At 62.4% G+C, this 27951-nt stretch overlaps 1 protein-coding gene and 1 long non-coding RNA gene across 2 annotated transcripts; one reads left to right on the forward strand and one right to left on the reverse strand.

The window, feature by feature from the left end:
* Positions 1 to 5210: 5210 nt before the first annotated feature.
* Positions 5211 to 22052, reverse strand: ZNF316 (zinc finger protein 316). Its single transcript, XM_051839050.2, has 7 exons — positions 21897 to 22052; positions 18933 to 19075; positions 18306 to 18574; positions 17994 to 18106; positions 17182 to 17308; positions 16653 to 16766; positions 5211 to 8886 (listed from the first exon to the last, which is right to left on the reverse strand). The coding sequence occupies exons 3-7, from the start codon at positions 18544 to 18546 to the stop codon at positions 6572 to 6574; spliced, it is 2910 nt and encodes a 969-aa protein (XP_051695010.2). The 5' UTR covers positions 18547 to 18574; positions 18933 to 19075; positions 21897 to 22052; the 3' UTR covers positions 5211 to 6571.
* Positions 22053 to 22393: 341 nt separating this feature from the next.
* LOC138846978 (uncharacterized) lies at positions 22394 to 24153 on the forward strand. Its single transcript, XR_011384529.1, has 2 exons — positions 22394 to 23478; positions 23776 to 24153. It is a non-coding gene; the product is annotated as an uncharacterized lncRNA (long non-coding RNA).
* Positions 24154 to 27951: the final 3798 nt, after the last annotated feature.

Genomic DNA, 27951 nt, shown 5'->3' on the forward strand with positions numbered 1-27951 from the left:
AGACAGCATCTGTCTGTTTCTCTGCCTTCCAGATAAAATGAAAATAAATTTTTAAAAATGTCAAGTGACGGCCGGCGCCGTGGCTCACTAGGCTAATCCTCCACCTGCGGCACCGGTACTACGGGTTCTAGTCCTGGTCGGGGCGCCGGTTCTGTCCCAGTTACCCCTCTTCCAGTCCAGCTCTCTGCTGTGGCCAGGGAGTACAGTGGAGGATGGCCCAAGTGCTTGGGCCCTGCACCCCATGGGAGACCAGGAGAAGCACCTGGCTCCTGCCATCAGATGAGCACGGTGCACCGGCCGTGGCGGCCATTGGAGGGTGAACCAATGGAAGGAAGACCTTTCTCTCTGTCTCTCTCTCTCACTGTCTAACTCTGCCTGTCAAAAAAAAAAAAATTTTTTTTTTTCAAGTGACACCACATTGAACGTGATCCAGAAACCCCAACAGGACAAAGGATCTAGTATCTCCAATAAAGAAATTCCAGGGTAATTATAAGAGATTTAAAAGACATCAACAGATCGCAATGTGTGGGTCTTATCTGTCCTAATTTAAACAACAGGTTGAAGCGAACATTAACACACATCCATCCTTAAGAGACAGGGACATAAGAACATTGAAGACTCAGCGATACCAAACAATTAGTTAGTCATTTTAAGTGCAAAATGGTGTTGTTTTATGTTTCTTTAAGAATGTTTACTAGGGCCAGCATGGTGGCACAGCAGAGCAGGCCACTGTTTGTAGTGCGTGTGCCCCTATCCGGGTCAAGTCCCCACTGCTCCACTTCTGATCCTGGGAAAGCAGTGGGAGATGGCCCAAGTGCTGGGACCCCTGCCACCCACGTGGGAAGCCTGGTTTTTGAGTTCCTGGCTCCTGGCTTCGGCCTGGCCCAGCCCTGGCTGTTGCAGCCATTTGGGAAGTGAACCAGCAATGGAAGATCTCTCTCTCCCTGTCTCTCTGTTGCTCTTGCAACTCAATTAAAAAAAAAATTAAACTCTACTTTTTTTTTTTTTTTCCACAGGCAGAGTGGACAGTGAGAGAGAGAGACAGAGAGAAAGGTCTTCCTTTGCCGTTGGTTCACCCTCCAATGGCCGCCGCCGCCGTGCTGTGGCCAGTGCACTGCGTTGATCCAATGGCAGGAGCCAGGTGCTTCTCCTGGTCTCCCATGGGGTGCAGGGCCCAAGCACTTGGGCCATCCTCCACTGCACTCCCTGGCCACAGCAGAGAGCTGGCCTGGAAGAGGGGCAACCAGGACAGAATCTGGCGCCCTGACCGGGACTAGAACCCGGTGTGCCGGCGCCGCTAGGCAGAGGATTAGCCTAGTGAGCTGCGGCGTCGGCCCCAACATCCAGTTCTTAAATATTTATTTATTTATTTATGAGAGAGAGAGAGAGAATCTTCCATCTGATGTCTCACTTTCTAAATGCCCACAACTGCCAAGGCTGGGCTAGGCCAAGGCCAGGAGCCAGAAACTCCATCCAGGTTGCCCCTGTGTTGTTGGCGGGGACCCAAGTACTTGGGCCATCATCTGTTGCCTTCCCAGGTGCATTAGCAGGGAGCTGGATCAGAAGTGGAGGAACCGGGATGCAAGCCAGCACTCCAGTTACGGGATGCAAGCGTCCCACGTGGTGCCTTGCCCCGCGGTGCCACAACGCCTGCCCCAGTCCTTATTTTGCACATGCAGTGTCTTCATGAGTCTCGGAAGAAGCTAATTTTTAAACCTCTGAAGTCCTCTTCCATTTCCTCTGCCACTTTTGGTGGCTTCCGTCGAGTGTCAGGTGGGTTCCGGTGGATCCTCTTCCGTGGAGTAGGAGGAAGGAGCGGCACTCTCGGGGCGGGTGTGTGTGTGTGGGTGTGTGTGTGGCCATTCTGCTGAAGGAACCCTCAAATCCCACATGAAGGCAACACGCATCTAAGCATGACAGATTGCCACAAGGGACACGCACACCCCACATGGAGTCCCAGCTCTGCTCCCAAATCCAGCTTCCTGCTAATGCACACCCTGGAAAGGCGGCAGGTGACAACAGCTCAAGTATTTGGGTCCTTGCCACCCACATGGGAGACCCAGATGGAGTTGCTGGTTCCTGACCCCGGCTTTAGCTTGGCCCAGCCCTGGTCATTGCGGGCATTTAGAAATTGAACCTGGGGCCGGTACTGTGGTGTAGCCTGTAAAGCCACCATCTGCAATGCCGGTATCCCAAATGGGTGGCAGTTTGGGTCCCAGCTACTCTATTTCCTGTCCAGCTCTCTGCTATGGCCTGGGAAAGCAGTAGAAGATGGCTCAAGTCCTTGGGCCCTGGCACCCGCATGGGAGACCCGGAAGAAGCTCCTGGCTCCTAGCTTCAGATTGGCACAGTTCCAGCTGTTGCGGCCATCTGGGGAGTGAACCAGCCGTGGAAGATCTCTCTCTCTCTCTCCTTCTCCCTCTGTATAACTCTTTCAATAAATAAATAAATCTTTTTAAAAAAAAAAAAGAAAAAAAAGAAAGTGAACCAGTGGATGGAAGATCTCTGTCTCTAAATCTTTCAAATAAAATGGAAATAGGTAATAAAAGCTAAAAACAGTGGCCAGGAAATTCTTTGACATTCCTTTGCCCTGAGAGGTGAGGATCTCTGTCCCTCTTTTTGACTACCAGGGGAATCTACAAGAATTCAAACCGTGGCTCTCACAGCACGTGAGAGCCGCCGTGGGCTGAGATAGCATCAAGTGAGCAGAATGAAAAATGCAGTAAAGTGTTGGTTTACTAAATGTGTGTCTGTGCACACTCCCACACACATACCCCAGGTCACAGGAACATAAAATGGACCTCTCTCCACGGGTGCCCAGTGGGACGCACTCCAAGCCGATGAGTTAGAGGACTGGAACGCTTTATCGGGCTGGGCCATGGAGGCCATTAACATGCCACCAACCCGGCCACGCTGCAGAACCCACAGTGGGTACTCCGCCCAGGGGAAGGGCGCAGGGATTTTGCTGAATTCATGAACAAAACATGTGACTTCCTGCCAGCCCCTGATCTGATTGAGGGCCCACTGGGAGCTGTGGCAGGACAAAAAAATAACTTAATTCCATGTTAAAAAGACACAGAAATGCAAGCCACTCACCTGTGCAAGGTGAAGAACAAAGCAAAGGTTAAAACAGCAGCCGAGGGAGTGCGTTTTGGTCCGGCAGGAGGACACTGGTTAAGGCAGCTCCATCCGGTAGCAAAGTATCTGGGTTCAGTTCCTGGCTCCGGTTCCCGACTCCAGCTTCCTGCTCATATTAGACCCAGGGAGGCAGCAGGGATGGCTCAAGTACTTGAGTTCCTGCTGCCCACGTGGGAGACCCAGATGGAGTTCCTGGCTCCAGCCTGCGGGCATCTGAGGAAGGAGTCAGCAAGGAGAGCACACTTTCTCCGTGCCTCTCAAATAATTTTAAAAATTTAAAATAATATGTATGGGGCCGGTGCTGTGGCATAGTAGGCTAAGCCTCCACCTGCAGGACCAGCGTCCCATATGGGCACCAGTTTGTGTTCCAGATGCTCCTCTTCCAATCCAGCTCTCTGCTTAGGGCTTGGGAGAGCAGTGGAAGATGGCCCAAGTGCTTGGACCCCTGCACGCACGTGGGAGACCTGGAAGAAGCCCCTGCCATTGCAGCCATCTGGGGAGTGAACCAGAGGATGGAAGCTCATGCTCTCTCGCACTCTCTCTGTCTCTCCCTCTAAGTCTGCCTTTCTTTTTTTTAAAATACACTTCCTCAGCTGGTGTGCATAGGGAAGTTTTTTTTTTTTAAGATTTATTTTATTTATTTGAAAGAGTTACAGAGAGAGGTAAAGACAGAGAGAGAGGTCTTCCATCCACTGGTTCACTCCCCAGATGGCCACAACAGCTGGAGCTGCGCCAATCCAAAGCCAGGAGCCAGGAGCTTCTTCTGGGTCTCCCACATGGGCACAGGGTCCCAAGGACTTGGCCATCTTCTGCTGCTTTTCCAGGTCATAGCAGAGAGCTGGATTGAAAGAGGAGCAGCCAGGACTAGAACTGGCACCCTTATGGGATGCTGGTGCTTCAGGCCAGTGTGTTAACCCACTGCACCACAGCGCCGGCCCCTCTAAGTCTGCCTTTTAAATATAATAAACCTTTATAAAGGCGTCTGCGCCCACAGAGCTGTGCCGGGCAGTCGGTGTGGGAGGACTCTGTAGGTGGTCAAGGTGGACAGGACTGCTTTGTAACAGTGGAAGGTCCACAACTGGCCTGCCTATCACAGCCAGGAAAAAAATAATGAGCAAAGATCACAAAGCTTCATTTAACAAGTACAACCAAAGGGTTGCAAAACACTATATTCCACATGTAGCCGACCACTGAACAAAGAGAAGGGAATGTGTGCAGAGATGTGAAAAGACAGAGAAAGGAATCAGAGAGGGAAGAGAGAAAAATGACCATGAAAAAGGTCGGAGGAGGGGAGCCAGGTGTGCAGGGCCGGGTGCCCTCTGGGTGCTGCACCCAGTGGGTCACATTCCACAGCTCACCGGGCAATGCACCCACTCTCTTTGTATGACTCTAGGATGGGTGCCCCCACCACCACCAAAATAAGCCAGTATTCAGCTGGGCAACCAACCGTGAGCTCTCCCTGAGGATCTTGCAGCTTTCCTGAGTGGCCAGGGGGACCCCCCCCCAAGGCCTTACCCAGGTCTTGGTGTCTGCCGGCTGCTGCAGAGCCTGGTGGCTTTGTTTTAAACGGAAACACTGGGCTGCCCTGTTCTGATGCCTCCGAATCAGCCCCTGAGAAGACAACTCGCTCTCTTGTCCACTGTTGCCACCCTATAGGGAAGGCCATGCCAGAACACAAAAAGCCAATAAACCAGTGTAGAGGCGGATGTTTGGCGGCCCTGGTATTGCAGCAGGCAGGCCCTTGGGTAGACCCACATGGTGTTGGGGCCTCAGAGGCCCAAGACTGTGCCTGGACCACCTGGCAGGTGACCCAGTCCCTCTCAGAGCACGGCAAGGTTGGCCTAAACGCAGTGCTGCCCGAGTAGGAGAACGGGCGACAACGTGGGGAGCTGAGAGGTGGGCAGACTCAGGACGCACAGGGGGCCACCTCCTCGTCGGCTGTCCTAGGACCAGTCTAGTTCTAGAAAATTCCTACCGCATCTGCAGAAAGGGAGGTGGGCCTGAGGCCTTGTGCAGCCTCCTGGTGAGGGTGGGTGGGGAGGGACGGCAACAGGACAGAGCCACACGAGAGCTCGCTTCTCCACTCTTTATTAAAGCTAGGTCCTGCCCACAGCTGCAGGCAGGGCAGCCGCGGCTGGGACCGCCCAGGCCCCTCCAGCCCACGGCCCTTCGAGGTTCACAGGGTCCAAGGAGAGGAGAAACCTGGCGGGGAGAGAAGCCGCGGCAGGGCCCTCCTCACCACCCTGCCCCACGACCTCACCAGCTGGGCTAAGTCTTACCACCACCACCCTGGCCCTCCTCCCACCCACCAACGGTCCACACCGAGCCTCCTACCCCACCCCAGCCCCCAGCAGCCTGGCTGTGGGCCCAGCCCCCGAGGCCATGTCTACGCTAAACAGAACTAGGGTCTACAAGGGAATGCAGTTAGGTTTCCCAGCCCCACTCGCATTGGCCCAAAAGATGTGACGCAAGGGACCCCCCGCGAATCAGGATTCAGCTGTCCAGTCCAGAGGGTGCGGGGGCGGGGAGAGGGAATACACACAGCTGGGTGCCTGCTGTATCACCGAACCCCGGGGCTCAGTCCCCACCGCTGCACAAACCGCCCCCACCCCTGACGACCGTACGAGGGGGATCTGAACGCAAATGCAGCAAGAGTTCAAGGAACCCGCTGCCCTCTCGGAAGGCAGGGAAGATCCTTCCTCCAACCTCAGCTGCTGTACCCTGAAGGACTCTGGGAGTGGCCGGGCAGGGCCGGGCGCACCCACCTGCTGCTCTGGGCGCCCGGTGGTATCTGGGTAGGCCGCGTCCGGCTGCCGGGGACGGGAGGCCCAGGGGACTCGGAGGACGCTGAGGCTTGACCAGCTAGCGCCCGGCTGACCTGGGCGCAGAAGCAGGGTGTGGGGGCCCCCCAGGGATGCCTGCGACTGCCTGCCCCTGCATGGGCTTGGATTCTGGCTTCCTTTTCCTCCTCCCGCTCTCTTCAGGGAACCCGAGATGGAAACAAGCGTCCACCAGTAACGGCCACGATAAACGCCTTCCCTCGCGCCTCTCTTCCGCCAGGGCAAGGGGGCCCCTTCCTCCGGAAACCTGCCAGGCTTCCCCTCGCCACACAGTCACGCACTCTCTGGACTGCCCCGGCCTCCCCTGCCCCGCCACAGTCGCACACTCGTCAGTCACTTGTTCCGCGGGCCGCCCAAGCCGGCGTTCAGTACAATAAATAGTGCCGCCTGCCCCCGCGCACGTGGGGCGGCCCCAGCCGTGAGAAATCCCCGCGGCCGTGGGGCGGGGGCAGGAGCTGAAGGAAGGCACCGCACCCAGCACCGGGACCCTCAGCCTCCCGAGGCCAAGGGAGCCAGGCGCCAGTGCGCAGCGGCCTGCACCCGAGCTGCCCCGGTGACCCTTGTGGACTGCGCTCCCGACGGCCTCGGGCTCCTCACAGGACGCGTTCCTCGTAGGTGCCCGACGGCCCCGCGAACGCAGGCGAGGGCTCCGAACCGAAGCTCGTGCCACCCGCGAACTCCAGCAGGGCGCTGCCACGCTCCCCTGACCCACTGCTCACGCCCGTACCGGGAGGCGCCTTGGCGGGAGCCTCGGCCTTGGGCGCGGGAGCCGTCGCCGCCTGCCCAGGCGCGCCTGCCGCGCCGCGGTGCGTCTTCATGTGGGTGAGCAGGTGGGAGCTCTGCGAGAAGCGGCGGCCACAGTTGGCGCAGGCGTAGGGCCGCTCGCCCGTGTGCGTGCGCTGGTGCGTCACCAGCACCGAGCGCTGCGAGAAGCGCTTGCCGCACTCGGGGCACGGGAAGGGCCGCTCGCCGGTGTGGCCGCGCCGGTGCTTGGCCAGGTTGGAGCGCTGCGCGAAGCCACGGCCGCAGTCGGCGCAACGGAAGGGCTTCTCGCCCGTGTGCGTGCGCCGGTGCCGCTTGAAGTCCGAGCTGTGGCCAAAGCCCTTGCCGCAGTCGGGGCAGCGGTGCGGCTTCTCCTCGGCGTGCGCCCACTGGTGCCGCGTCAGTGCCGCGCTCTGCCCAAAGCGGCGTCCGCACTCGCCGCACGCATAGGGCCGCTCCCCGGTGTGCGCACGCCCGTGCGCCGTCAAGTGCGCGCGGCGGCTGAAGCCTGCGCCGCACACCCCGCACACGAAGGGCTTCTCGCCGGTGTGGCCGCGCACGTGCGCCGCCAGGTGCGAGCCGCGGGCGAAGCGCGCACCGCACTCGGGGCACGGGAAGGGCCGCTCGCCCGTGTGGGTGCGCCGGTGGCGCGCCAGGTGGGAGCCGTACACGAAGCTCTTGCCACAGTCTGCGCAGCGGTGCGGCCGCTCGCCCGCGTGGTAGCGCTGGTGCTTGGCCAGCGCGGCTCGGCGCCCGAACGTCTTGCCGCAGTCCGAGCAGATCCACGGACTCTCCTCCTCCGCCAGCGCGGCGGGCGCGGGCTCGGACAGCAGTCCCCCGACCGCGGGCCCGAACGCACGCAGGCCACTGCCAACGCTCCCGGCCCCGGCTCCGCCGAAGGGGTCGCAGGCCAGCCCCGCGCCCTCCACCAGGGAGAGGGGGCCCCCAAGGGGTCCCGGCATGGGACGCCCGTCGGCCGGAACCCGCTCCCCGAAGTTTGGGAGGCCCAGGATCGGGAAGCCGTCCGGGTGGAGCCAGGACTTGGGGTGCACAGGGAAGTGGAAGCCAAGTGGGTGCGAGGAAGGGCCTTCGCCCTCACCCAGGCCATTGCCCAGGTTGGGGAACCGCCTGTCCCGCTCGCGGTCCTCCTTGCTCATGGGGGTGGGCGTCTCCTCCGCCTCTCTGGCCTCAGCCTCCCGCTCTCCTTCCGCCTCAGCAGCCTCGGGCTCCTCAGACCCCTCGGGCCTGGCCTCGGCTTCCCTGGGACCCGCCGTGGCTGTGGTTTCACGGGGCTCCCGCCGAGGGCCTTCGCCGCCGGGCTCGGCACAGCCGCCACCACGCCGGTGGCGCTGGAAGTCGGCGCGCAGGCGGAAGGCCTGGCCGCAGTCCGGGCAGCAGTGCGGCCGGTCAGCTGTGTGCACCGCCTGGTGTCGCGCGAGCGCCGAGCTCTGGCTGAAGCTGCGGCCGCAGTGCGGGCACGGGTAGGGCCGCTCGCCCGTGTGCGTGCGCTGGTGCGTTACCAAGTAGGAGCGGCGCCCGAAGCCCGCGCCGCAGAAGGCGCAGCGGTAGGGCCGCTCGCCGGTGTGGATGCGCCGGTGCGTGACCAGGTGCGACTTGTAGACGAAGCGCTTGCCACAGTCCGGGCACGGGAAGGGCTTCTCGCCGGTGTGCGTGCGCTGGTGGATGGCCAGATGCGAGCGGTACACGAAGCCCTTGCCACACTCGTCGCAGCCGAAAGGCTTGACGGCGGCGTGGTAGCGCTGGTGCTTGGCCAGCCGCGACCGGTGCGGGAACACCTTGCCGCACACGTCGCACGTGGTCTCCGGCCTACCGGCCTGGGCTGCCACCGCTGCCGGGAACGCCCAGGGTGCCAACAGGTTCGCGCCGGGGTCCCGGCCAGCCAGGAAAGGCTTAGCTTCCGACCCCTCAGCCAGGACACCCACGTCGCCGGGGTCAGGCCCCCACCTCTCGGGAGTCTGCGCCGAATCCGAGTCATCCGGACCCCAAGTCCCAGGCACGTCCCCCACGCCATAGGCCGCTGACCACAGCCCCGGGGGCTCGTTCTCCTCCTCAGCCACCTCCGCCAGGAAGTCCTCATCATCTTCCTCCTCGTGGTCCTCCATGTCGTCGGCCCAGAACCAGGCTCCTGGAGGCAACAAAGGCAGGCCAGAACGAAGGTCAGCGACGCTCTGGCTGGCTCGGGGGACCTCCGCCCAAGGCCGCACGGGCACCTCCATTCGCGCGAGCGGGGCTGCGCAGGCCCGCAGCCACCCTAACTAACCGAGGCCTGCCCTTTTCTTCTAGGACTGGCCCCTAACACCTGTTCCAGGTCACCAGCTCCCGGGGGACAGCTTGTCTGGGGGTCTGGCTGAGACCCAGGTCTAAGGCTCCATCAGGGTCGGGTGACCAGGAAGAGGGGCGGGGCCAGAAGCCTGTTAGTCTCCAGAGGACCCCGCCTCTCCCACCAGCTTAGCACAGCCTTGCCTGCGACCCAGAACCTGCTTTTATGAGCCCGGGAGCCTCGCTCGGCCTCCCTCCCGCTCTCCGCAGCAGTCAGGGGCTCCCTCTTACATGCACAGGGGAGGTGGAAGGCTGGCCTGGCCAGGGGCTGACGCTGCCACTGATCTGGCCAGGCTCCAGTGCTGTGCCCCAGGTTTCCGACCCCTTCTCTGGCTTTCTCCCTAAGCTGCCACCAGCATGGCCCTTCTGTCCCACCGTGCTGAGTGTGGGTGAGCTGGGAGCACCTTCCCCGAACGAAAGGCCAAGCCCCTGAGTCTCAGCCTTCCTGTCCACCCTGGCCTCTCCCTTCTGCCCCCCCAAGGGGGCTGTGTGGGCAGCACAGACATGGGATCCACCCACAGACCTGCCATCTTGACACTCAAGTGCTGCTGACGGGGCAGGCACTTACACAGAGAAAGCACCTGCGCTCTGGCCACCTCAGAACCCCAGCACCCAGAGATCCAAGCTCTCACAACAGGGACGGGGCTCTCCCCTCCACTCCAGTCCTCTGGCTGCATGAGCTTGGACCACCTTCAAGGGAGGGCTGGCTCCCAGGGCCCAGCACCACACGCTGCCGGGCGGCTGGGCCCCACACACAGCCCACGTCCTGACATTCTACGTGGGCGCCTGGAGGCACGCACCGACACAGTGCAGTGCCCAGGGAAGCGAAGCCACACACACAGCTACGCAGCCTGACTCGCGCTGGGAGGAAGATACGTGCTGTGTAAGAGGGTAAGAAAGTGAGTCGTGCTATTTTTTAAATTATTTTATTTGAAAGGCAGAGAGAGATTGAGCAGGCTTCACTCCCCAAATGGCTGTGATGACGGGCTGGGTTGGACCAAAGCCAGGAGTCAGGAACTCCATCCAGGTCTCCCGAGACCTCCGCACTGGGGCCCTGTCCACTGCTTGCCCAGGCTCATTAGCAGGAAGCTGGACTAGAAGCAGGGCAGCTGGGGCATTCCAATATGGGATGCTGGTGTCGTAAGCAGTGGCGTAACCCGCTGTGCCACCAGGCCAGCCCTTTTCACAGTGTGTGATACCTTCTGGGTGCTCATCCCTTTACTAATTACCTTTAAATAAAAAGCTCCCCATCGGGGCAGGCCTTGTGGCGCAGTGGACTGAGCCACGCTCGGGACATTCACGTCCATAGCAGAGCACCTGGCTCAAGTCCTGGGTGCTTGGGCTCCCTGCTAACCCACACCCTGGGAGGCAGCAGAGGATGGTGCAGGTCCCTGAGTCCCCCCCACCCACATGGGGGCCGGGGCGGAGCTCCTGGCTTCAGCCCTGGCTGTTGCATGCATCTGGGAAGGAAACTAGCAGATAAAAGCACAGTCTTTCTCCCTACCTTTATCATTTTGCCTTTCAAATAAGAAATAATAATAATAATAAAAAGTCTCTAGAGGCTGGCACTGTGGTGTAGCTGGCTAAGGCACCCCCTGCAGTGCTGGCACCCCCCCCCCCATATGGACACCAGTTCGAGTCCCAGCTGCTCCACTTCTGATCCAGCTCCCTGCTAATGTTCCTGGGAAAGCAGCAGAGGATGGCCCAAGTGCTTGGGTCCCTGCCACCCACATGGGAGACTCAGCAGTAACTCCAGGCTCCTGGCTTTGGTCTGGCCCAGATCCAGCCATTGCGGCCATTTGGAAAGTAAACCAGGGGATAAAAGATCTCTCCCCCTTCCTCCCTCCCCCGCCCCGTAACTGCCTTTCAAATCAATAAATCATTAAAAAAAAAAAACCCAACTTTTTAAAAACACTCGCTTCTTTACTAAGCTGAGTTACCGCAAGCGCTGCCTACAGCTGCAATGAGTGATGGGAAGCGCTGTGGCCCTCGAGTGGCAGGGAGGCCTGGGTCCTCCTCACTGGATGCCCGTCTGCTCCATACCAACTCCCCCGCCCCTCATCCGGGAGGCTGGGCTGATGATCAAAGGATTTTCCTTGGCCTGGATGAGCCCTGAGGAGACCCTCGGGCAGGGGCATTCACAGCACGGAGCAGGTGGGCTTCTCCAGTGGGGCAGGTGACTCCGTGCTCCTCAGGGCCGGGCCAAGGGCTGGGCCGCAGCAGCTGGGTCATCACTCTCAGAGGCCTGCCACCAGGTAGCCTCGGATGTAGGTGGGGTTTGAGAGGGTGGGAAAGGTCACCCCAGCCCCACCCCACCCTTGAGGGCTGTGTAGCGTGGACCAGTCTGAGAGACCTGGGGGACCTCAGCCGCTAGTTCTGGAGCACAAGTGGCCGCTTGTCCCACAAGGAGAATAAGTGTGGGGCGGGGCCCCCAGGATACTGGGTGGGGCACCCTGGTCCCTGGACAGTCAGACCAGATCCCAGAAAAGACCCCAGGGGAGATGAGCGTGCCGAGGCCAGGCCTGGCTTGTCCCCTGCAGCCAAAGTGGCCCACCACTACCAGCTGTTCCGCGGATGGCATTCCCAGGGGCGATGTCGTTTTAGACCTAAAATGAGAACTCATCAGCTCCACCCTTCAGACCCAGCCAAGGGCAGCCAGGACACTGGACAGGAGGGGCAAAAAGCAAACGGACAGTGGGCCAGTGGCTCAAACTCAACTGTCACGCCACGCTTCGGGGTGCAGGGAGGCAGGCTTTGGGTGGGAGCTGGAATTCAGCCCCCTGTGCCCAGCATCTGCTTCAAGGACTTGGCCTTAGCAACAGTCAGCCAGGCCTCCAGGAAGATCCTGCAGGCCCCAGGGAGTTACAGATACAAGGCAGCAGCAGGACCAGGGCTCCCAGCTCTGCCTGCAGAGGGGAAACCTGGGCTTCGCCACAAGGTCACTGTCACAGCCTGTGTCCGAGTCAGGCACAGGGAGACCCTGGTACGACACGCGGTTCTGATCTGCTATGGAGGAGTCGGGGGGAGGCAGAGTCCAAACAAACAAGGTGCCAAGTACGTGGATTAAACCCTCGGGAGCGAGGGCAGGCACAGGGGGCAGCGGTTCAGACACAACTAGGACGCCCAGATCCCACATCGGAGCACGAAGGCTCCAGTCCTGGCTCCGCTCCGACCCCAGCTTCCTGCTGATGTGCACCCTGAGAGGCAGCAGGTGACGGCTCAGGTACGTGGGCCACTGCCACCCACGTGGGAGATCCGGATGGAGTTCCGGGCTCCTGGCTTCAGCCTGGCCCAGCCCTGGCTGTTGTGGGCACCTGAGGCGTGAACCCGTGGACGGAAGCTCTCTGTCTCAGCTTTCCAAATCAATAACAATTTTGGACAAGAAAAACCAGAAAACCCTCAGGGCCACAGGTGTCTCCGGGAAGACTGCTTCGGCTGTCCTCCGCGGATGCCGACGCCGTCTCAGCCCCTCTGATGGGAGCAGGGCTGCACAGGCAGGGGCTCCCCCAAACCCGCGTGCCCAGTGGGCTCTGTGCAGCCCTGCAAGGACGGCCTGGGCCGGGCCCTCCGCCGCTTCTCCCTCAGCTTCCGCGCGAGGGCGCCCAATGCTACGAGCCCACTGGGGCCCAAACCCCACTCCCACCGCTCTCTGGACGTGGGACCTTGTCTACCTCCAGTGTCCCCAGCTGGAAGGCGGGTTTCTAACCACGTGGGATCCCTTCGTGCCGGTGCTGCCTGGACTCAGTAGCCAATGATCGCTGTCATCACCAGGACCGGGTGCCGCCCACTGGGCCCCCGCAGTCTCCGAGGCCAGCCCAGCGCCCAGCTGGGGACCCCGGGTGCTCCCTGCTTCTCATCCCTCAAACGCTAGGCCACGCCCTTCCCTAGGCCACACCCCTTCCCACCGTCAGGCCCAACCGCTCACCAGAGACGGCCCTGGGGCAGGTGGGTTCTGTTCTGGAGGCCACCTCTGTGCCCAGGAAGGGGCGGGGTGGGGGAGGGCGTACCCCAGCTCACACCAGGGTCTCCTGGTTGCCAGCAGCTGATGCAGAATCGAGGCTCGGTGTGGGGCGGGGCAGGGGTAGAGGCACCGATGCACAGGGACCTCCGAATACAAGGTGGTGCCCGCAGCCCGGAAGTCGCCACGAAGGTGGACAGGGCTGTGGGAGGGGCCCTCTGCAGACCGGTTCCACTCCAGCTGGTGGCCCCAATGGCCCAGCACCCAGCCACCTCCTGCGAGTGCCCTGCCTGTGGGTGGGGCCCATGGCATTCCCTTGGGGTGGCTACGCGATGCTCAGCCCACCGGGACACAGCCCGGGAACTGTGCTGCCGCCATCTACAACGCCTGAGCACCCTCCACCTGCTTGGCAGTCGGAGCTCTGAGTCTGCCCAGCCCCAGGTGCAGGCTCTGAAGTCCGTTCTCAGTGTAGAGTCCACACCCGTCCCCAGGCCTCCCCAGGGAATTTCCTCCTTCCACACAGAAACTCCAGATGGGCTGAGAGCCCCTTCCCCCACGGGGAAGTCACCGAGAGACCAAGTATACAAGGGAGCCACGCCCAAATCCACCGGCTTCAGTGGCCGTCCCTTCCCGCCAGGTGGGCAGGGCTGTGTGAAGGACCTGCCTCTTGTCACTGGCAGTCACCTCCGAAGGGCCTCCTCTGTGTGCTGTGCGGTGAACACCACCCACTGACCACGCAGGAAGGAGAGTCCAGGACCCGCCCCGCCACATGCACCCACCCACCTGTCAGTCCTCACCCCACTGCTCTGCCACATAAGGCTTCCCCCTCCCCTCCCAAGCACAAGGACGATTCAGGACCCAAACGCCCTGTCCCGGGCCAGGATGAGAAGAGGAGGACCTGGTGACATACAAGGTCCCCTCTGGGCACGGCACAGCGAAGGGGCGCCTCGGGCTGTCTGTGAGAGCCAGGGCAGCAGGCTGGTGCCAGCCGCTCCCGAGCAGCCGTCGCCCCATTCCTGGCTGGGCTGGCTACTGACCGGCGGGGCCTCACGCCCTTGACTAAGCGGGCTGGACCCCGAGCGTCCTCTACTTTCAGAAGAGCGGCAGCAGGCGAGCGGGAGTCGCAGTGCGGCACCAGGCTCCTCCTGCCCGCACAGCCTGGTGCGCCATGCGGGAGCAGAGCGAACATGACCCGTGCCTGCTCTTACAGAGCGCAACTCTGCTGGGGGCAAGGGCAGGAGCCCAGGAGGCAACCGCGGAGGCCGGCTCCCTTCTGGCTGCAGCGAGAGCGGCAGATGCCGTGACTATCCTGGAGTGACCACACGCAGGCTGCAGCTCCTGAAGTCAAGACAGAGAATGCGTGACTCCACGGAGACCCAGGACCTGAGCCGCCCACGGAGACCCAGGACCTGAGCAGGCCGCAGGGGGGGCACACCCATCCCCAGCAGAGCGCGAGCAAGCACAAAGGCCCTGAGGCAGGTGGGAGGGAGGAGGTGAGAGGGGCCTCACATAAGGAAGCCCCTCCAGGGCAAGGCGGCTGACAGCGCAGGGGTACCTGGCCATGGGCCTGACAGCCTGATGCCAGACCGGGCCGTGGGGCGGGAAGGGCAGGGACACGGGCTGCTCTGGCACGCAGCAGGGGGCGGCGGGGATGTCAAGGACGCAGCCAGGAAGACAAGACCAGGGCTGGGCTGGGCGCACAAGGAGGGACGCGGCACTTAAAGCCCTGGCCAGGAGCTGGAGGCGAGCAGTGAGCAGAGATCAACCTGGGGCGGGACTGGCCAGGGGCACTCACAAGGAGCAGAGACCCTGCCATCCCAGCCAGCTAAGGAGGGGGAGGGTCGCAGCAGTGAGCGGGGAACAAGCACCAGTGGGCCAGGGGCAGCAAGGGGCTGCCGGGGGCATCCAGGAGGCGCTGGCAGCTGAGTGGCGGAATGCGGCTGAGTCGGTCATCAGGGAGTGCGAGGCAGGGATACCCCTGCATGTAGCGAGGCTACCCCACCAGCCTCGGCACAGTGCACGCCTGTCCCCCAGCCCCTGTATACTCATGGGCCTCAGCTGAACAGAAAGGAACGCACAGACACAGGGCGCAGTGGGGGAGGGGCCTCGCAGCCAAGGACGCCCCAGGGGCTCGCATGGCTCCAGCTGCCCCAGCCTCTGCAGCTGCATCCCCTTCCAGCACACCCCCGAGTCTCTGCCTGCTCCGGGTGCACGCCAGCCTCGCCAGCCCCAAGACTGTGACTGGCACAGGGGAAGCCCAGCTGGGGGCGCAGGGCCAGCTGGCCCCTCAGGGAGCTCGCAGTCCCCAGCCAGACGCAGCAGGCCCGTGGCACTGCCTCGGGCTCAGCTCCAGGACACCCCACGAGGCGTGGAAAACAGGCAGGGCTCGACCACACAGCAGGAGCTCGGCCGGCCGAGACCCAGGTCCCCCTCCCCCTGGCTTCCCTGGGTGAGCCCACTACAAACAGGGCGTACCTCCTGAGGTGCTCTGAGAAACATCACCGGCACCCCAGCCTCACCTGGAGGCGGCATCAGCGTCTCTGGCCCCTAAGAGCCCTCCCGCTCCAAACACTCCGAGGGGGTCCCTGAGCCTGTGGCGCACCGGGCAGCGCCGAGCGACTCGAGACCAAGGCCTGCAGCCGGCCCACGGGCTGCACCCCCATTCCTCCTACTCCAGGTCATAAAGGGGGGCTCAGACTTAACAGCGAGCCCCAAAGCCCCCAGAGAAACTCACCCCAGATGCCTCTGTACACATCACTCCCAAACCTCTTCTCCAGAAAGCCCCCACCTGCCCACAGGTCAGAGGCTTGCCCCGGGGCCTCCTGGGGAGCGCAGAGGAGACTGAGAGGGCCCAAGGGCTGCAGGAGCCGAGGACTGGCTCAGAGGGCGCACACGCTCCGCCACCGCACAGCTCGGGCCCCTGCGGCCTCGCCCTGGCTCTAAGCCACAAGTGGACAACCGGCCCTCCCCCCACAAAAAGAACCCCCGACTTCACAGTGGGGACGGACAATCATTTTTAGGGTCCTCTGAGAATCTCTCAGCCACAGGCTTCTACAGAGCCAGGCCCAAGAGGAGCTACAAGGTGAAGGCCGGGCTTAGCACCGATGGCCGGCCTGTCTGCACCACTGGGCCTGTGCCCCAGTCTGCCAGCACTGAGACTGTGACAGGCAGCACGTGGAGGGACAGGACCCGTGTCTGCAGAGAGCCCAGGTGGAGGCCACAGTCTGACAGCTGCTCCAAGAAACCATTGGCACAAACCCCACAAAATTGCATCTCGAGGCCGGCGCAGTGGCACAGCTGGTAAAGCTGCCGCCTGTGCAGCCGGCATCCCATAGGGGCGCCGGTTCAGGTCCCAGCTGCTCCACTTCCAATCCAGCTCCCTGCTAATGCACCTGGGGAAAGCAGGAGATGGCCCAAGTGCCTGGGCCCCTTTCATCCACGTGGGAGACATGGAAGAAGCTCCTGGCTCCTGGCTCTCGATTAGCTCAGCTCTGGCCATTTGGGGAGTGAATCGGGGATGGAAGATCTCTGTCTCTGTCTCTCTCTCTCCCCCTGCAGCTCTGCCTTTCAAATACATAAATAAATTCTTTAAAAAACATCCTTCGCATGCTCACCTGTGTAGACGCCAGTGACGATGTCTCCCTCGTCAGGCCGGGGGCTATCTGGGACCCACGGTTCTTCCCCTTGCTCCAGCCGAAAGATCAGATCCGGCTTGGGGATGGGGTAGCCTGCCCGGAGGAAGAGCAGCAGCAGCTGCTGGGCGGCCGTCACAGCGGACCCCTGCTGTCCCCACCCGTGCCTGCTTCCTCTCCTCTCCCACCCTTCCCGGGGCCAGCCCCCCTCACCTGGCCCCTCCCCGGGAGCCTGCGCCCTCCTGCCAAGCCCCTCCCCACACCTTCACCGGAGGGAGGCTCACGCCTCACCTCCCTCCTCACCCTGGAGGCTTCTGGAGACTGCACAGCACCCAGACCAGAGCTGGACCGGCAGCTCCACGGACGTGCCCACCTGGCTCTGGGCGTGGCCGGGCCACATGGGGCCCACCCTGAAAGTAGGGAGGTCCCAGGTCCCCTCTGGGAGTGGGCTAGCTCTAGCACCCACCCTCTCTAAGACCCTGGGGCCCCCGGTGGCCCCTGCACCCCTTACCCAGGGACACCAGGATCCCATAGTTCTCCTGCATGACCTCCTGGTAGAGGCCCCGCTGACTTGCGTCCAGCCTCGCCCACTCCTCGAGGGAGAAGTACACAGCCACATCCTCAAAGGTCACCAGCCCCTGGAAACACAGAAGCCAACACTGCCCTCAGCCGCCCCAGGGGCGCAGGCACAGTCAGTGAGGACACGCGGAGACCCTGCAACGCCCCGTGCCCCATTAGCAAACGGTCTACACGTGGCCAATGGGACTGGGGGCTTCAGGCCCGGCCACAGCCCCGGAGGCAGGGGCTTGGGCTGAGGGAGCGTGGACAGCCCAGCTCGTCCAAGGCCAGGTCGGGAGACAACAAGGCCCAAGCCTGTACCCCTCCTGCTCCTCAGTGTGGCCCAGGCAAGTGCCACAGCCAACGCAGCAGCAGGAGGGCCCCCTCCCGGGTGGACGGTGCCATTGATGAACTCCCTGGGGGCACAGAAGCCCGATCTGACCGGGCAGCAGCAGGCAGGCCCTGGGGAGCAGCCTGGCCCGGGGGGGAGCTGGGCCTCTGACTTCACTGTACACAGTGCAGCTGAGTGGCCAGCAGCCACGAGCATCAGGACAACCCAGGGGCCTTGGCAGGGTCAGCCCCAGGAAAGCAGAGCCTGACCCTGGGCCTGGGGCTTCCCGCAGCCCATCCCGACTCAGAGCCCGGCCTGGCCCGAGGATGCCAGTGCCGACTGCCCACACAGGCCTCCGCGACGGCAGGGGCCGAGGCTCCATGGGGAATCCCTGCCCAGACTACCTGAGCGCCAAACAAGGAAGAGCGGTTCACCTGAGACTCGGCTGTCGGGAAACCATCCTCGTCATCCTCCTCCTCCTCCTCCTCCTCTTCGTCCTCCAGGTCCTCATCCCCAGGAGCCGCTGGACCCCGGGGGGCCTGCAGGGCTGAGGGGAAAGATCTCTCAGGGGCAGCTGCCCGCCAGCACCCAGCCTAGCCAGCCAGCCAGCAGGGCCAGGGCTCCAGGGTGCTGCCTCATTTCAAAACCGGGGCCCTGGTGCCCAGCCAGCTCCGTCGGCCTGGCCTGGCCATGTCCCAGCCAGGTTCCCCTCACTTCCTCCCGGGGGGGCTGGCTCCTTTTCTTACCCTCCCCCTGAAGAACTGAGGACCTGGCATCACCACCACGGCCAGGCTGCTCTCGGTTGCCCGCTGCCGAGCTCCGCTCCTCTGCCAGCACCTCCTCCACGTCCTCCTCGTCCTCCTCTTCCTCGTCCTCTTCCTCGTCCTCGTCCTCCTCCTCCTCCTGGTCAGGATGGCACTCCGCCCCGTCCTCTGCCCTCTGCAGCTGGGCGGCTGGGGCTTCGGGAGTGGTGTGAAGGGCGGCCATCGTCCTGGGGTGCGAGCCTGCGCTTGGCCTGAAACACACGGGCCTGGTGATGGGGTGCTGATGGGTGCTGCCGGCGACACAGGGCCCCCCAGTGGCTCCCATGGGCTTGGGAGGGAGGCAGGACTCATCCTGCCACCTGGGACTGAAGACCCTGGGGCTGAGGCAGGGCGGGGGGCTCTTCCCACCTCCACACCGAGAGCCCATCCCCATGTGCCCTGGGACGTGGCCTCAGCTCTCTCGCCTCACGCCTGGGAGGAGCTGTTCTCTCTGGGGTGCGTGGGGTATGAATCCCCAAGTCTCCATCCTCAAGGGGCGGCACTGAGTCTGAGCGACACAGCGGCCAGGGCTGGCACGGCCCACTCGGTCCAGAGAACAGAGATGCTTACCCAGGCCTCAACACACATGGACCAGGGCGAAGGGCTCCTGGGAGGCCTCAGGCTGGCGGCATTTGGGAAGCTCAGCGCGGGATGGGGAGGCTTCAAGACGAGGGTCTCTTGAGGTCAAAGATGAGACCAGAGCAGGTTCCTTCCTGCCAGACAGGGCGAGAAGAGGCCATGAGCGGGCAGCTCCCTCCCGTCTGCTCTGGGCCCCTGCTCAGTTCAGGGCACGCGGGGAAAGCTCAGCAGGTCACGGGACCCTGGCTCCCTGCCATACCAGCACAGGTGGCACAACTTTACCTGTGGTGATCAGAGGACCCTAAGGGCTGAAGTGAAGCCCCAGGGGCTCCCAGGGTCCCACGCGCCAACCACAGGGACTCAGAGGGGGACCCAGCCACCCTGCTGGCCAGCCCAGGGCCCAGGGCTGTGGACCCAAGTGGGATGGGCACGTGCAGGCCTGGGGCCGCCTCCTCCCTGCCAGCTACACAGCCTTCCCCTGCCCCGTGGAGTTGCTGATGGGTCTGCTTCTGAGGCTCTGGAGGGCCGTCCCCAGCACCCACCTCGCCAGTGTCTCAGACCTGAACGAGCCCATTTCCAAAGCCAGCCAAGCCCACCCCAGAATCCTGGGGCTGCAGGTGCGAACCCTGGAGCCCCGCAGCCAGCCTGGCTCCCCAGAGGCCTCCCTCCCTCCCCAGCCGCCACAGCTCTCCGGTGAGTGCAGATGCCTGCCGGACAGAAGCAGCTCCGGTGCCGCCCGAGCCGCCTCCAAGCCCCGGCTTTGTCGCTTGTGCCTCCGGCTGCACGTTCATGCCGAGCCCAGCTGTCTCCTGCCTGGCCACCACCTGGGGCAGCAGCAACTTCAGACTCCCACAGGCCAAGCTGCCATCCGGGAAGACCCGACAGAAGAGTGTCATGGCGGCGGCTCCCTGCCTGTCCTACCCCAGGACCTTTTTTTTTTTTTTTTTTTTGACAGGCAGAGTGGACAGTGAGAGAGAGAGACAGAGAGAAAGGTCTTCCTTTGCCGTTGGTTCACCCTCCAATGGCCGCCCCGGCCAGCGCGCCGCGGCCGGCGCACTGCGCTGACCCGATGGCAGGAGCCAGGAGCCAGGTGCTTTTCCTGGTCTCCCATGGGGTGCAGGGCCCAAGCACCTGGGCCATCCTCCACTGCACTCCCTGGCCACAGCAGAGAGCTGGCCTGGAAGAGGGGCAACCGGGACAGAATCCGGCGCCCCGACCGGGACTAGAACCCGGTGTGCCGCCGCCGCAAGGCGGAGGATTAGCCTAGTGAGCCGCGGCGCCGGCCCTACCCCAGGACCTTTGCTCATGCCATTCTCCCTCCCCGGCACTCCCTCCCCTTTCTTCTTCCTTGAGGCAGCCCCTTCCCCACCCCAGCCCCTTCCCCACGGCTCCCTGTGCTGTGCGCTCACAGCACCAGAATGTTTTCTCGGATCCTTCTGGACCCTTCTCTGCTCCAGTCTGAATGCCCCCGCCAAGTAAACATGCCAACGCTTACTTTAAAAATGGCTCACCAACCCCAGTGATGGGTTACCCAGGCACCTACAGGTCACCGCAGTGGACATGAGATTTTTTTTTCCCCACTGCCGTTGACAGTCCACAACAGGCTGACCACAGCATCGAGAAGCAGTGGAGAGTCTGTGCCTCCGAAGACGACGCCGGGAAAAGTGTTCTTCCAAGCCTCCCTCTCAGCCCCCAGGGGTCACCAGAGGCCAGCAGAGTGGCACAGACCCGGGAGTCAGTAGAGAAGACCGGGAGCAGGTCAGCTCGGGCCCTGGGCCGTCTGCTGCCCGAGGCCCAACGTCCCGAGCCCCCCAGAGACCCACTTGGCTCACCACCCCTGCAGCACCAGCTGCAGGTCTGAGGCCACAGAGGTCAGGTCAGGCACGCAGCTCCGCGTACACAAAACCCTGGGTCACCATAGACGTGCATTCCTGCTGGGCCCCGGCACTCCAGGGTGTAACCCTACAGGCGCTTCCGCGGCAGTGTTTGAGAATGTCAGAAACTCAACGCAAACCCCAAGTCCAGGGAAGGCCAAGAAGTGGGGATGCAGGCGGTGGGTACACTTGTACCCAGTCCCCTCTTCCTGCGGGTGGCCACCCTGACCTCACGTCCCCCAGGGAGGCCTCCTTCCCTGACCACCACCACCCCCGCTGTCCCTCCGTGGATTTCGCTCCCCCCACCCTCCTGGGTCTGTGCCTTCCGGGATGTCCCATGGCAACCTCCTCACCACCGCCCCAGCCAGCTCCCCAGGCCTGCCAACACTTGTTGGATCCAATCAACTGCCAAGGGCTCTCCACACAGGCAGAGCTGGGGGCCCGGACCCTCCTGGTACCTCCACCAAAGGCGGCCCCTCTCCCACCCCTGCTGCCCCAGGGAGCAGCGAGGCCCCACCAACCCCAGTGATGGGTTACCCAGGCACCTCCACGCAGAAGACCCAGCAGGGCTGCCCAGCGCTGAGAAGGGACGCCTTGGACGAGACTACCCCCTCCAAGGTCACAAAGCAGGTGGTGGGGGCGCCAAGCCCAGACCCCCCCTCCCACCTCCCTCCAGGGGTTTATCGCCCTCCACCACCCACGGCGACAGCCCCTCCTGGATGGGTGTGTCCCGAGGGGCGGCCACGCTCCTGCACCTTCCCCTGCGGCCAAGGAGGAGGTGACCGACACCTCCCGGGGCGTCGCGCGTGGTCCCCGCGGCCCGCCCACTCCTCGCGGCGGGGCCGGCCCGGCCCCAGGGCTCCCAGCCCGGTGTGGACGCGCTGGCCCCGCGTAGGCGGTCCACGAGGCGCGCGGGGCGTGGGCGCCGCCTCCCAAAGCCCGGCCCGCGCGGGGCTGTGGTCCTGCCAGGCCCCGACCCCGCCGCGCGCCGCGGCCTCCCGCGCCCAGCGTCGAGGGTCGGCCGGGCCCGCCCCGCACCTGCCTCCCGCGCCGCCGCCCCGGCCACGCGCGCCCCACTCACCGCGCGCGCCGAGCAAGCCGGGCCAGGCCGGGCCGTGGCCTGCGGGCCGCTGAGGGGCCCCGCGCTACACAAAGTGACGGCCCGGGAGCTGCGCGGCGGCGGCGGCGGCGCGTGGGCACCGGAAGTGCCGCTGGCCGGCCCCGCCCCGCCCGCACCCACGGGGGGGAACTTCCGGTCACGCGGCCGAGCTGGGGGTGCTCGGGCTGGGCGGGGGTGGTCGTCTGCTCAGCCGGGACGGGGTTCCTTGGACTCTGGACCCCGCCACGACCCTGCGCCCACCCCGAGGCGTCCCGGGAGTTCAGCGGTGTCCGGGGAGAGCCTGCGGAGAGGCGGGTCCGGCTCCGGCCGCATCCCGCCCGTCCTCAGGGACCGGCCCCCGGGGCAGCGGAGGGAGATGCAGACCCCCACTGGGACCCGTGGGCGGGTCCAGCCGGCGTGTGTAGCTTGGCCGTGCCTGGGTGGGCGGTGAGGGGAGCGATCGGTCGCAGGTGAGGGTGCAGGTGCGGCCAGACGCCTGCAGCTTCGCCAGGGGCCGCCGGGGCGTGCAGGTCCCGTGCAGGTCCTGGGGGCTGAGTCGGGGGCTGGGGGGCAGCCGGGGCCTGGAGTTGCGGAGCTCGCGCTGGAGGTGGGGTCTTAGGCAGGCGTCGGACCGCGGAGGGGAAGGGCTCTGCGGGTTGAGACAGAAGTGAGGGGGTGGTGGGAACCTGTCTGCCTGCACCCCCAGGCGCGCGGCTGGGGTCTGCTGCTGAGCACCGGGCCCCCACCCTGCGTGTACCGTTGTTCTCAGCTCTTTTCTGGGGCATCCCTCTGCCTTGGACCCTCCGGACAGGGCGGCAACCCCAAGGAGGTGGCTTCACACCGGCCTGGCACACCTCCTCTCTGCCCAGAACTTGGCTGGAGCCAAGGGCTGAATCCAACCATCAGAGTAATTGTGCTTGCTTCTTGTTTCGTTTGTTGGTTGGTTTGGTTAGGATTTTATTTGAAAGAGTCACACACACACACAGAGTGAGCGAGCTTCCATCTGCTGGTTCACTCCCCAGGATTGGGCCAGGCGGAAGCCAGGAGCCAGGGACTCCCACGTGGGTGGTGGGGGTCCAAGGACTTGGGCCATCTTTGACTGCTTTTCCCAGGCACATGAGAACCGGAACCCGTATGGGATACTGGCATTGCAGACGCCGACCCCTATCTCTTACTGTTCTTATATATCTCTTAGTTAATAATTAACTTATGTTTAGAAAATTGAAAAATCAGAAGTCTACCAACACGAAGTCCTAGATGTGTAGGGCACCAGGAGGGAAGACCTGAGGAGGGACTGACCTCCGTGGGCTGTGCCATTCTCCGAGCCCACCTCCCGAGCGAGGTCCCATCTGGTCCTGGGGCTATCTATCTGAGCTTTTGAATCCTGGATTCCTAGCTTCGGCCTTTCCCCCACCCTACCTGACAGGTGCAGCAGGAAGTAACGTTCGTCACAGGTGGCTCCAAGGAAGGCCTCTGACTGAGGGGTGATTGACAGCCAGGAACAGTGCCAGCCAGGTCGATGGAAGCGACTGGAAGGTGGAGGACGGGAGATGGGGTCCAGCAGGTGGGAGTTGTGCTATGGCAGGGCCGGGCTGGGGTAAGCGCCCTGGCGTCACCTGTCTGTGCTGCCCTCTGGTCAAATCTGCCTGTAATAAGGAACGTCAGGGGGGTGGGGGTCCTCAGGGGTCGGTCTCCCAGGGCCCAGAGGCAGGTAGAGGACAACCCGAATCAGCGTCTCCACCCTGGCCTCAGAACCCCACCTGGTTGGGCGAGGACCCCGCACCACCCTAGCACCTCCCCTTGGCCTGTCCTCACCTGGTCCCTAATCCAAGACTTGATTTCTCTCCTTCCTTCTCTGCAGGGACCACCAGGCTTCCCCCACTCACCACCCCTGAGGGCCAGCTCTCCCTGCTGCTGCCCCGTGACAGGCAGAGGCCCCAAAGCCCTTGCTCAGGAGCCAAGGTCACGGCATGGCCGCAACAGGGACAAGGCTCTGCCGCCCCCGAGGTGCCCTCCCCTGCTCCACACCTGAGACTCCCAGAGCCAGGTGTGCTCAGGTGGGTCCACCACTGTTCTGAGAAAACCAAACCTCCACTGCTTGCTAGGAGGCATAGGATGCAGTCCCACTCCACCCGACTCCTCCCATCAGGTCTGCCTCCACCGGCCCATGCTGGGGTGTGGGTCTTGCCAAGGGCCTTGGATTGGCTGAGCCTCAGCACACAATCCCCCACCCCCGGCACCCCAGGCCAGTGATCACCTTTGTACCTGCTCAGGACAGTGCTGGAAGTCACCAGGGTCTGAGCCTCTGGCCACCCAAGCCCGGAGAGCTGCCAGGGGTCAGGACCGGCTGCCTTGGCTGGACCACGGCAGGGCCCCAGCCTGGCTGGCCCCTTCTCGTGGGGGAACCCAGGGTCCATGCTCACCTCTCCCCTTTTCTGCACATCCGTCTTGTGATGCTTTGGGGCAGCAGGACACTCCTGAAGGTGCGATGTGGCCAGTTTCCTGAGTGTCGTGGTCCCAGGCATGTCCTGGCCATTGACCCTCTCTGGCCACCATTTCCTGTGGCTTCTTGGGGACCAGAACTATAGCCCACCTTCCCTCCAAGGCCTGTAGCCTATTACCCCAGGATTTCTAGCCACATGTATATACACATTGCTATTCCATCATTCCCAGTAGGGCCTGTGTTCGTACATGACGCATTCCTGTGCTCCGCTAAGGCCTGAACTCACTCCCCAGTTCTCTGAAGAACTCCGGCCCTGGGGCTGGTATTGGGGTGCATACCCACCCCTGCATCAGAGTGATGGTCTGAGTCCCACCTGCTCCACTTCTGATCCAGCTCCCTGTTAGCGTGCCAGCAAAGGCAGCAGAAAATGGTCCAAGTCCCACCCATGTGGGAGACCAACATGGAGTTCCTGGCTCCTGGCTGCAGCCTGGCCCAGGCTAGGTCATTGCAGCTATTAAAGGAGTGAACCAGCAGATGGAAGCTATCTCTTTGTCACATTGCTCTTCAAACAAATATTTTTATTATGAAAAAATATAGCTCAGGGAGCTGGCACTGTGGCATAGCAGGTGAAGCAGCTGTCTGAAACCTAGCATCCCATATGGGTGCTGGTTTGAGTCCCGGCCGCTCCACTGCTAATCCAGCTCTCTGCAAATGGCCTGGGAAAAGCAGTGGACGATGGCCCAAGTGTCTGAGAACCTGCCGCCCATGTGAGAGACCTGGGTGAGGTTCCTGGCTCCCGACTTCAGCCTGGCCCAGCTCTGGCCATTGTGGCCATCTGGGGAGTGAAGCGGCAGATGGAAGATCTCGGTCTCTCCCTCTCTTTCTGTAACTCTGACTTTCAAATAAGTAAGTAAATCTTGAAAAAAGAAAAAAACTCAGGCAATCCCAGCTTTCAACTGGGGTCCCAGGCTGTGCAGGGGGAGGGGTGTCAGCAAGAAGGGGACCAGCCAGAGCAGAAGGCCCACCACAACCCAGCACAGCCCAGGGGCCAGCAGCTGAGCGTTGAAAGCTCAGACGTTGGTTATAAACAGTCATAAAGGTAGACACGAGGAGTTATCCATGGAACAGGTGGCTGGGGATGGGGTGGCACTGGGGCCACTTTGACATCAAGGATTGTGATCCAGATAATGACCAAATCCTGCCAATGGCCCTCCTCCCTGCGGGGCGTCTGATAGACAGGAAATCCAAGGAGCTTCAGGCAAGAGAACTCGGGGATACCCACACCCAGCACTGGAAGCAGACAACACCCCCTACCTCGCTTGCCAAGGGCTCCAGGCATCCTGGGGAGGGACAGAGACAGGCAGCTGGCCCTGCTGGGGACTGGGCACCTGCTGCCCAGCCGCAGGCCAGGGAATGGGAGCTTAGCAGCCCACCCCAGCCTGTGCACCCCTAGAGAGCAGGAACACAAACAGACCCCATAGTGGACACAGCCACTCCCCCCACCCCGGGGCACTGAGGGGTAGCTGACGCAGGTGGGCTGGGCCCAGAGAGAAACAGCAGCCCCTCCTGTCTCAGCTTGAGTTCCATGCTGTGTGGCCGACTGGTCTGGGGGCAGTGAGCGAGCCCCAGAGCCCTGAGTCAGGTGGGTGCAGGGCACCCTCCAAGTGCTGCCAAGGTGAGCCAGGTGGAGGTGAGCCAGGTTAAGCTGTGGAACTGGGAACTGTACACAGTTCATCAAGAACCTGGCCATCCACGCTTGTGGGAGGATGGATCCTGTGGCCTGATTCTGTGACCTCCGACACCACAGTGGGAAAAGAGAATATCTTCTGCCCACTGTCCTCCCAGAGAGAGCCCCTCCCTGGGATGCCCATGTTCCCTGGGGGGCAGTGTCCAGCCCAGCCAGCCCCAGGGCATGCTGGGAGTGAGGGCTCATTGAGGCTGCGGCATCAGGGACAGAGAGAGGAGCAGGTCACTCTCTCCAACCTGGGTGCAGTCAGAGGACAAAAGTGGCCACGTGAGAGACCCCCAACGCAACAGGTTAAGCCTCTGCCTGCAACCCCAGTATTCCATAGCAGAGCAGAGGTCAGTCCCGGCGGCTCTGCTTCTGATCCAGCTGCCTGCTAATGCTCCTGGGGAAGCAGCAGAGGACGGCCCAAGTGCTTAGATCCCTGCCACCCACGTGGGAAGCCCTGATGGAGTTCCTGGCTCCTGGATTCAGCCTGGCCCAGCCTGGGTCGTTGTAGCCATTTGGGGAGTGAGCCAGAGGATGGAAGATCTGTTTCTCTCTCTCTTTCAAATAAGAATCAAGCATTAAAAAAAAAAAAACCCAGTGTGGATCGGTTATTATAAAAAAATTTTTTTTAAAGGGGCCACACAGGTCCTTGCAACCAACTGCAGGGAAGCAGGCGTGGGTGGGGTTGGGCCTGCATGAGGGGCTAAGGACAGGAGTTCTCTCTCTGCTGGCCTGGAGTTCAGCCTCTTCCTCTCCCCAGCTCAGCTGCAACCTCTGAGCTCCCCTGCCCCCGTTGGCACTGCCCAGTGACAGCAGACGTCCTGTCCAGTCGGTTCAGCCGGAATCCGCACCCTCAATATCTGATCCAGTCCTGTCTCCCCCGGCCTGAGATACCTGGCCTGCCTTCACCGAGAATCCTGCTGGGTCTGCTTAACCAGAACCCCCCCACACACACTTAGTATTCTTCCAGCCACTAAACACCCACCCCCACCTACGTGGCTATAAATGCCCATTTGTCCATGTTGTGTCCATAGCAAGCCCAGTTCTCCATGGAACCGTCGCAATAGCTGCTGGATAAAACCTGCTTTTGCACCTGTCTGCTTCTGATTTTCTTTATGGTGGCATGCAGCCGAGGGGCGGGGAAATGGGTCTGCACCCTTCTGTGCTAGGCTCCTTGGCCAGTTCCTGGCGTGGGAGCTCGGCAGGAGCCCAGGAGGGCTTCATGCAGGGGGCAAGGGCTGAGTAGGTCCTAAGAGCTGAGTGGGAATGAGCTCTACCCAGCCGAGAGGCCAGTCCCTGGGGGCAGCATGTGCGGGGGTGGATCTGGGCCGATGCTCCCACCGGGGCCATCCTGGGCCTCACAGAATCCCTCGTGCCCCCCGATGCTCTCTCCTGCCACAGCCCGTTCCCTGTCGGGGAGCCACAGGCGGCTGAGGTGTAGACGAGCATCCCAGCAGGTGCCAGGCAGGTAGGCAGGCCAGGAACCAGGACGGGGGCTCCTGCTGAGTTCTGCTGTATGAATATACCTCTCTACCCCGCCTGGCTCCATCTCCGAAAGACTGGTTGTCTAAAAAAAAAAAAAAGGCAGAAAATCATTTTCTATTCCTGCCACTGAGTGCTAGGACTGGGCTGGCGCTGGGACTTAGTTTATAACTGAGATGTGGCAGAAGTGACCTTACACACCTGCCAAGGCTGGACCACAGAAGGAGAGTTGCTTCCTCAGCCCCTCTTCTGAGAGGTGCCCAGGCCACACGGAGAGGGGAGCCCCACTGAGCTCCCTGGTGACCACCAGAGTCATCTATGATGAACAGATGTCACTGTACACCGGGTCCTCAGGGGACACAGCCCCAGCTAATGTCACA

Source organism: Oryctolagus cuniculus, chromosome 19 (assembly GCF_964237555.1).
Source record: "Oryctolagus cuniculus chromosome 19, mOryCun1.1, whole genome shotgun sequence".
NCBI classification, from domain to species: Eukaryota; Metazoa; Chordata; class Mammalia; order Lagomorpha; family Leporidae; genus Oryctolagus; species Oryctolagus cuniculus.

Bases quoted from the DNA above. Each gene is read 5' to 3' on its own strand.
- ZNF316 (XM_051839050.2), bottom strand. From the start codon at position 18,546: ATGGCCGCCCTTCACACCACTCCCGAAGCCCCAGCCGCCCAGCTGCAG. The intron at 18,107-18,305 runs GTAAGAAAAGGA...CTTTCCCCTCAG, and splicing joins CTCAGTTCTTCAGGGGGAGG to CCCTGCAGGCCCCCCGGGGT. The intron at 17,309-17,993 runs GTGAACCGCTCT...CTGTGTTTCCAG, and splicing joins TCCCGACAGCCGAGTCTCAG to GGGCTGGTGACCTTTGAGGA.